Raw genomic sequence first — 9,663 nt, forward strand, 5'->3', positions numbered from 1 at the left:
CCAACTCCTTTTATATAATCCATAACAAATTTGTAATTTGCTTTATATAATCCGAAACCATCGTTGGATTACCAAAATCCCATTTTTGGATTCTACGTAATATTTAAAAAAAAAAAGAAAAACAATTTTGCGTTGTCACAGTGTTTGGATTGATTTATATTCCTGCTAAGATAGATAGATAGATTCATTCAAAAGTCTAAAAAAAACAAAACAAATCAAACTAAAAGTATACATTTCTTTCATATTCATACATGAACAAGAATCTAACTAGCTAACTAGCTCTTACTAAAATGTGTTCTCGGAGTAGACCAAGGCGTATCATCGAAAGCCACAATATCCTCACACCCGTCCGGCAGCACCGACTGAATCCTCACCGTCGGCTTCCGCGACGGCAGCACCGGCATCGGCGCCTCCCCGCCCAGCATCCTCGCCGCCTCCCTCATACTCGGCCGCTTCTCGCAGTTCGGATGCGCGCACGCCAGCCCCACCATCACCGTCCTCTCCATCTCCGGCCTATCGAACCTCCCCATCAGACTCGGATCCGCCGCCTCCACGATGATCCCCTTCTCCCACAAGTCCCACACATAGTCCGTCACCACCACCCTCTCCTCGTCCACCGGCCGCCGCCCCGTCACCACCTCCAGCACCACCACGCCAAAGCTGTACACATCCGTCTTCGCTGTCGGCACGCCGGAGAAAGCATATTCCGGCGCCAGATACCCCATCGTCCCGGCAGGCACGGTCGCGTACCGCGTCCCCAAGCTGTGCCGGTACACTTCAGCCAATCCGAAGTCGCCGAGCTTCGCATTGTACTCGGCGTCGAGCAAAATGTTGCACGTTTTGACGTCGCGGTGGATGATTTGGCTCTCGCACTCCTCGTGGAGGTACATTAGCGCGGAGGCGACGCCGCGGATTATGTTCTGGCGGCGCTCCCAAGTCAGGAATTTTGAGATATTCGTCCGGTGGTGAAGAATTTTGTCGAGGCTACCGTTCGGCATGTACTCGTAAACCAGGACGAGTTCGTTCCGCTCGCAGCACCAGCCCTGCAGCTGCACCAAGTTCTTGTGCTTCAAGCATCCGACCATTGTCGCAAACTCTGTATTGAACGGAATTCGCGAAATGGCGGGATCATACTTGTTTTCGTGGTTAAATCTTTTAACCGCGACTAATCCGCATCCGGAGATTGCGCCTTCGTAGACAACGGCCGAGGCTCCTTCGCCGATGATCTTGCATTGATTGAAACCATTCGTCGCGGATCTTATTTCCGCGAGGGATAACATTTTCGGGACCATTCGACTCCCTTGGAAGCTATTCAAGGTTCGATTTTTGCGGGCCGATTTCAGCCTTTTCCTCCGGGAAAGACACTTGCAGACGAAGAAAGTCGCGGATGCGACGACGACAACGAGTAATGTGAAGGTGATCAAAATTATGCCCCAATTCGGTATTCTTTTGTCGAAAGAATGGTAGGCGAAAATGCCGAATCCAATGTCAGTGTCTTCGGGGGAGCACACGATGCACTCGTCGGGGTGTTCTTGTCCCGGCCGGACAATGTCCATCGAAATCGGCGACGGGAGCAGTCCGAGGAACGTCTTGAATCGCCACCGGCTGACGATGTGGATTGACGAGCCTCGGCCGTTGGATGCGGAGAATCCGACGTACATGAACTCATTGAAATGTTGGGATAAATCGAGGTGCATAGCGAGAAGAGGTCGCGGCGGCTTGATATCGACGGTGTGGCCTATCCAGACGGCGATCGTCTTCTCCAGATCTCTGTACTCAATCCAGGCCGTTAATTCTCTGCCGCTCTTCAAATCGACGCCTCTGGAGGCCACGTCGACGGAAGCCAATGACTCGACTTTGTTCAGATCGATACCGACGTGGTTGTCGTTGATGTCGCCAAGATTCCGATCGAAACTGGTGTCGAATTCAACTGCTAAATAGGAGTGATTCCGATCACGATCGCCGGCGCCGGCGAGGCCCATGTAGCCGTCAGAAAAACTGACGGCGGTGGTGTTGGAAGTGATGAGAAATGCGAATCCGTCGCCGAAGGGGCAAGAGTCGGCGCCGGTGATGGTGAAAGAGAAGCTGGAGGAGAAGGAGGCTGTGGTGTTGGTGGAAGGGTTGAGGAAGCGGATAGGGTCTGCGTGGAACACCCGGCCGACACTGGCGGCGGCGGCGGGAAGGGGGAGGTACGGCGGCGGCGGCGGCGGGGATGTGCAGTTTTTGGGTGGGGTGAGAACAATGGAAGTGGAATTTAAGAAAGCATCGGCAAAGAGAGTGATATTGGCTGAAGTAAGGATTGGGATTGGAAAGCATGGAATGGCGGAGAAGACGAAGAAGGAAATAGAAAATGCAAACAAGAATTTGGGGGGGCACATTCTTGGAATTTGAAGAAATTGGGTTTGATCTGATTTGGAGGAGGGTTTTTGAGGGGACTGTCATTTGTGTACTTCCTTCTTCTTCTTCTACTGTGTTTCTGTTTCTTGGATATTTTCAGCATCATTCTTGGTGCATCTATAGTATGTATGTATGTATGTTGTATACACAGGCATATTTATATATTCCTACATATATTTAAGATCATGGACCAACAGCACATGTTATAGTTTTATACACCACACGCAATAGTTAATTTCAGCACACCACATACTTTTATACAACACACTTATAATTATGAACCAACAACACAAATACACCACATTCAGCACACCACGTACTCTTATACAACGTACTTATAATTATAAACAAAAAATATATGTCTTTACTATACAATATGTGTTGTATATAATAAAACAGTGTACTGTTTATATATATTACGAGTGCTGATTTGAAAAATTACGATACTGAATATTTTCAAATGTTTACTTTAACTTGAGTTTTGACACCAACTAATATCGAATACCTGTTTGCTACAGAAGCATTATAAACAAGGTATATGATCAATTATGGAATGAATACTAAAGATTCATTTTATTTCCAGACATTAATTAATGTCCCAATCCTCCATCCCTCCCTCCACTCCCGAATAGCTAACAATGGGAAAAAATAACGAAATGTTGAAATATCACACATTCTGTACTGAAAAAATACCAAAAAGATATCGATGATATACCGAAAATTTCAGTACAATATTTTTAGTACAACATCTGTGTATAAATTAATATTTTTGATATATATCTAAGATATCGTATATTATTTTGATACTTTGGTATTCGATATATCAGTGTATATATATATATACCACAAGTTTGATACACCGAATTATCAGTATGGTATAATTATATATAGTTTTCCTACGGAATTTTTAATATACCTAATTTTCTATATATTGAATTTTCAATACAGAATCGATATTGCAAAATATTATATCGAAAATTTTGATATAATATACAATATGTGGGGTATGATGTTCGGTATCGAAAAGTTCTCACCTTGGAAGAATCAGAGCTTGAAGAATATAAAGAAAAATAGAGCTTGTGCATGTGTATTGTCTTGTGTATTCGCATTCAAAATTTTTGGAGTTGCAAACCCAGCAAAAGACAAAGTGGGTATATAACAGATAGTGAAGCAATGTTTGATTAAAACCAAAATATTATGATTGTTGGGTTGTGATTTACAATTATATACCATATTTATTTGATTTTAATCGAATTTAATATAACTTCCATGTATTGTTTATTTTTAATATGCAGGAGACAAATAATAAATTAGGTCAAAATGAAGAAAAAAAAAAAAAAGAATCAGCCTTAGATCATCTAGTTAGTAATGGTGTGACTAATCCACCTTTATGGCATGAGAAATTACTTGAAATTCCAAAAACACAATTATTATAAAAATAGGGTAAAAAGACAATAAAAATTAGGGATGTCAACGGGGCGAGTTCGGGACGGGTTTCGCAGACTCCGGGACCTGTCCTGCTAGAAAATATTAGAACCTAAGACCCGCCCTGCCCCGCTTCAATCCGGCCCCAGGATCCGTCCCGCTCCGAACTCTCAGGGTTCGGCGCCAACCCGACAAACCTTTTTTTTTTTTTTTGTTTTAAGAATAAAATAAAATAAAATTTTTAAAATAATTTAATACTAAAGAAGCATGCGTCAAAGTACCAAATTCTAAAAATAAGAACAATCAAATATTGACGATAGTCTGTAGTGATGGCGGTCAGCAGTAGTCCCGACTATAAAGAGAATTGTAGGAGAAACAAATGCGAACATAAATTTGATTTAAAATTAAGATTCTATTTTATATTTAAATGTTTTAAATAAATAAATAATATAATTTATATTGTATAAAAATATAAATAAAATATCATAATTATTAAAATATTCGGATTCAGATTCGAGTCCGAAATGGAACAAATTTATATAGTAAAACCCATAACCTGTCCTGACTAAATTTTTTAGACTCGAACTCGCCCCATTTAAACCAAGGCTGGGGCGGATCGAGGCTAACCCGCCCCATTGAAATTCCTAATAAAAACGATGGAGGCACGTATTTTTACAAAGAAGAGGGCCGCTAGAAACAATACAGACACTGCAGGACAGTGCCCAAGCAGACTGACATATTCACGAATTGGCGCAAAAGCAAATAAACAAGGAAGATTTTTCTTTACTGTGGTAGCAGTATTTAATTCATTCTAATAACTGATATTTTAACAAATAGGATATCTGTAATTGTATTCGTATTTGAATAGATGACAACGGAGTTGAATAGTTCATTCGTCACTTTTTTGACAATCAAATTTAATTGTTCTTTTTACATAGTAAATGTTTCAAATTGGATTTTTTTAAAAAAAAAAAAAAAATTGGAGTATGGTTAAAAAAGAAAAAAGAAAAACTAATTGTTAGAGTTGGTTAAAAACTATAACAAATTTATTAATAATTTAATAAGAATTAATTTTATTAAATTGATGATAAAATTCAAGTACCATAATTAAATCATCTCTTACGTCAATCACTCCCTTGACAAATATTCTATAATAAAAAACCAATTCTTTTTTATTTACTGCATAAGCTGGAACCGGTGAACCGGAGCTTGTATTAAAACCGCAATTGTTTTGCATATTGTGATCAAAATCCCATCTAAAACAAAATAGAATTTTTTTTCCTTTTTTTTTAATTTTAATCTTGGCATAATCCATCATCATGGGTAATACAACTAGAAGTAGGGGTGTCAATTCGTATTTTTGGGCCGTGTTCGTGTCGGGTTGAGCCACGAGGATAACAAAAAAATTGTCAATCCGAACCCAATCCGAACCCGAAATTTGACCTGAAACTCTAAACTCGAACACGACACAAATTCTTTCAGGTTGGGTTCAGGTTGACCTGAATTAGTTTCAGGTCACCCGAAACCCGAACAAACCCGATACGAACCCGACACGAAACAGACCCGAAAATTTTAAAAAAATTAAATTGGCCTAAAAAATATCATTTTTATTTTAATTTTTATATTATTTTATATTTAAAAAATATATATATTATAAATTAAAATAATAATAATAAAAAAAAAAATTTCAGGTCAACCCGAAACACAAAACCCAAAACCTAACCTGATTTTGATATTTCAGGTTATCAGGTCAACCCGAAACACGACCTGAACACGACACGAATTTTTTTCGTTTCAAGTTCAGGTCGACTCGAATTTTTTCAAACCCGAAATACCCAAATCCGAATCTGAAAAATTTCAGGTCGAACGGATTCGATTTTTGGGTCGGGTTTACTTTTGACACCCCTAACTTGAAGCGGCAATTTGAGGCCGTTTGAATGTTTTTTGGTGTTGGGCCAGCTTAACTCGTTTTTAATCTTTGTACAATAATCTTAGCCTAGTTTTAAATTGTGCTTGAAAATCTAGGGTCATGGTCCGGTTTCAAGCCATGTCAGCCATAATTTCAAATTTTAATTATTTTTCTTTTTTAGATATATTGTATATATTTTTTAATCTAAATAAATATAATTATAATAAAATAATATTTTTATTAAGAATTAGAGAATTAAGAATTTAAACATTAAATATATTATTATTTTTTATTTTTATTATAAACTTTTAGAAAAAATTAAATTTAAAATTTATTTGATAGATTGTGCCAGACACACGGCCAGGTTTGCACAAGCTCACACATAGCCCAAATTTTCAACCAAGTCGAGCTGGGATTCGGTTTGAAATTTTTTCAAGTCTATTTTTGAAGCTCAAAACCTTATTTTTTGTAGTGCTCCAATTGAATTTTCGAGTTGTGCTTACTTTTGCCAGCTATAAAGATAACCATGCAATTTGATCGAAAATGTAAGTGCTAAATTAATGCATTTTATCCTTTCATTTTTTTACTTGTTGACGTAAAATGATGTATTTAGTTGATAGAAATATCTAATCGAAAATTATACTCCCTCCATCCCAGAACTATAGTCTGGGTTGTGTTTGGCACATAATTTAAGGAATATTGATATTATATTGATAGTGGGTAAAAGATTTTTTTGCTCTTGTGAGTGTATTAGTGTAAAAAGTAGTGGCAATTGTGTAATAATAATGAAAAAATAAGGGTCATTTTATAGTGATATGATTATTTATAAAAATAAGACTATTATTTTAAAACGGACGAAAATAATAAACATGACTATCGTATTTAAAGCTCCATGTATACACTTCTCAACAACTCACTCATCTTAATACTCCCTCCGTCCCAAAAAGAAGTATTCATTTATTTTTTGCACGTAGTTTTAGAAATATTAGTATTATATTAGAATACAGTAGGAATAAAGTAGAAATGACATTTGTGTAATATATTGTAAGTTGTAAGGGTATTTGTAATGTTAAGTAGATAGTACAGTTGCTAAAAAAGAAAATGAATACTTTATTATGGAACGGACTAAAATGAAAAAATGATTACTTTGTTACGAAACTGACGGAGAATTACTTTCGCTTCACGTGGCACAATTAGCTTCATATATACTTATGCCGCATTTATTTAGCATTTATGTTAGCATTAATAATAAAGCTTATTTAGCCTCAATTTGATATGGTCGGAAAGTGGAAATTAATCGCACACGTTTATTGAAATTATTATCGCTTTGACCAAAATTTAAAGCCATCATTTAATAAATACATAAGCACATTTTTATTGACTTATAAAATAAAGGTAATATGATTATTCTCCCACCAGTTCATTTGTTGTGTTTATTTATTATTTTAATTGATTGAAAGGATAAAAAAAAAAAAAAAACCCAAGTAAATAAAGAAAAAAAATGAACTATTGTCCTTTTCACTTTTAAACTTTATTTATAAATCGAAAATATTTGCTTACAATTTATCTTCCTTATTCTTCTTTGTAAGCTATATCTCTATTATTATTTGTAATGTTGTTTATCCACTTTGCATATATGTATTGTATTCAGGTACAATATTTTTGTGAATATAAGTCATAAGCACTTCCTTAAAAAAATGAAATAAAAATACAAACAAACAAACTTTACATGGTATTAGAGAAATAGACAAATAAATTAATATTTTATTTCGTCGACTTCCGGCCATAAATGTTTCTCACATCGCCGGCACTGCCGTATTTCCCATCGTCCGGTGATCTCTTGCCGATCAACTCTCACACTACCGAAACTTTGACATGAGAGCCACCGCGGCGCTGATCGCCACCATATTTCAACCACCGCCTCATCACATTTCCTCTGTGCCGTTGTGTGATTAGATTTGATTTTCGTAACAATTTTTTTTTTCTTCATATATAATATTTTTTTTTCTTGATTTGGTTCGTATCTGTTTCGTGCAATCGTCTGTGATTTTGAGACTCTAATTCTTTGTTTCGCCTATCTTTTGATAGGGAGCTAATGGATGTTCACTCTCGTATCACTATTATCCTGTCCAAAGATAATTATGATATTTGGATGCAGTTTATGAAAAATATTCCGATTGGTAAAAAACTATATTGTATTGTCACTTGAGATGTTCTGCCACCAATTCATATATCGCATATTGTGAATGTTGATCACACTTCTCAGAAGATTGAAGATTATGTTGCCAAGTTGGAATATAGGTACTTGGTTGTGCAACACATTTGTACCTATTATTAATGTAAAAATGACTCCCATCAGTATTGCAAAGGAGACTTGGAATTTTTTTGCTGCTCATTTTCAGACTAAAGGACTTAGTCATTACTATCATCTTTGGAGCATGCTGAATTCCATCCGACAACAACCTGATCAGTCAGTAAAATAAGTTTTTTGCACAGGTTCATTGTATTCGATATCATTTATGATGGGCATAGATTAGTTAGGATCATCTTGATCTTATTCACATTTTGATGACTCTTCGATCTGAATATGAAGTTGTTAGTGTATCCATGTTACATTGATATCTATTGCTACTCTTGATGCTTCTATTCAAGAGATTATATTTGAGAAAACTCGACTTCAATTCGATAAGACACAAAGTTTTGATGTTGCCATAGCGGTGTCTTCTTTGACTCGTGGATCTGTTTTATCTTGCCAGTCCCGACCACTTACTACTGGATCTGGATGATGTCAAGTTTTCAGGAGTCATGACGACACTTTTGCCACGTGTTCGAAGACCAAGTTTTACATCTTTAATTTACGTGGCTATATTGCTCCGAATTGTCCCACCAAATCTCAACGTTCAGGTGGTACTACTCCTAAACATTCAAGTGTCTCTACTCCGAGACCTCGGGAGACTTGTGAGTCTTCCTTGTCTTACATTCTTCAAGACATAGAAGTCTTTCTTAAACAGGTTATTCATTCTAATTCTACTCTCCTTGTCAGTCCATACTAATTGGTATTTCGATTCTAGTTGTTGTAACCACATGAACTCAAACTCTCATACTTTGTCTTTTATGTCTCATGTTTCCTTATTACCATCTATACACACTGCCATTGGTACCTCCATACATATTATCTATACTGGTATAGAATCTTCCCATTTCTTATATCTTTTCGATACATATTGTATTCTTGTCTTAACTTTAAACATCTATGTCGGTCAATTAGTTGAACAATGTTTTACCATAACCTTCATCTCTCATAGTGTGCAAGTTCAGAATTTACAGAAGGGTCAAATTCTTAAGACAGGCCGCAAGGCATGCCAATTATTTAAGCTCGGATATCTTCGTACTCCTCTAATATATCCTCGCTTTGCATCTCTCACATCTGATCACTCCACTCTTCATTAGCATAGTCATTTAGGTAATACGTCTTCTAATAAGGTTCAATCTCTCCATAATAAAGGTATTTTAGGTCCATGTTGTTTTAAGTTTTTTCATTGTATGGATTGCAAACTTAGAAAATAGCTTGGTTTTTAATTTTCAAAAAGCTCATCAACAACTACTGAACATTTTTTTCTTAGTGCATTATGATATTTGGATTCCCTCTCATGTCGCGTCTATAAGTGATTTCAATATTATCTTATATGTATTGACAATTTTTTTAAGTTTACTTGGATTTAATTTTTGAAAAATCATTATGAGTTACCTTCTATATATGTTCAATTTGCTCGGGTGATTCAATTCAATTCTCTTGTCCTATTAAAGTCTTGCATATTGATAATGCTTGTCAGTACAATAAATCATTATTTTTATAGTTTCTCTCTAGTCAGGGTACCACGGTCCAACATTACTGCCCTTATACATCCTAATAAAATGGGAAGGCGGAACAC

At 36.5% G+C, this 9,663-nt stretch overlaps 1 protein-coding gene across 1 annotated transcript; it reads right to left on the reverse strand.

The window, feature by feature from the left end:
- Window positions 1-275: 275 nt before the first annotated feature.
- Window positions 276-2,378, reverse strand: LOC127264356 (L-type lectin-domain containing receptor kinase S.6). Its single transcript, XM_051293836.1, has one exon. It carries the CDS (start codon window positions 2,376-2,378, stop codon window positions 276-278), a length of 2,103 nt encoding a protein of 700 aa, XP_051149793.1.
- Between the last annotated feature and the right edge of the window lie 7,285 nt (window positions 2,379-9,663).

This window comes from Andrographis paniculata, unplaced genomic scaffold (genome assembly GCF_009805555.1).
Source record: "Andrographis paniculata isolate CXL003 unplaced genomic scaffold, ASM980555v1 Contig70END, whole genome shotgun sequence".
In the NCBI taxonomy this organism is placed as follows: domain Eukaryota; kingdom Viridiplantae; phylum Streptophyta; class Magnoliopsida; order Lamiales; family Acanthaceae; genus Andrographis; species Andrographis paniculata.

Excerpts from the sequence above, each read along its gene's own strand:
- LOC127264356 (XM_051293836.1), bottom strand. The coding sequence starts at position 2,378 with ATGTGCCCCCCCAAATTCTTGTTTGCATTTTCTATTTCCTTCTTCGTC.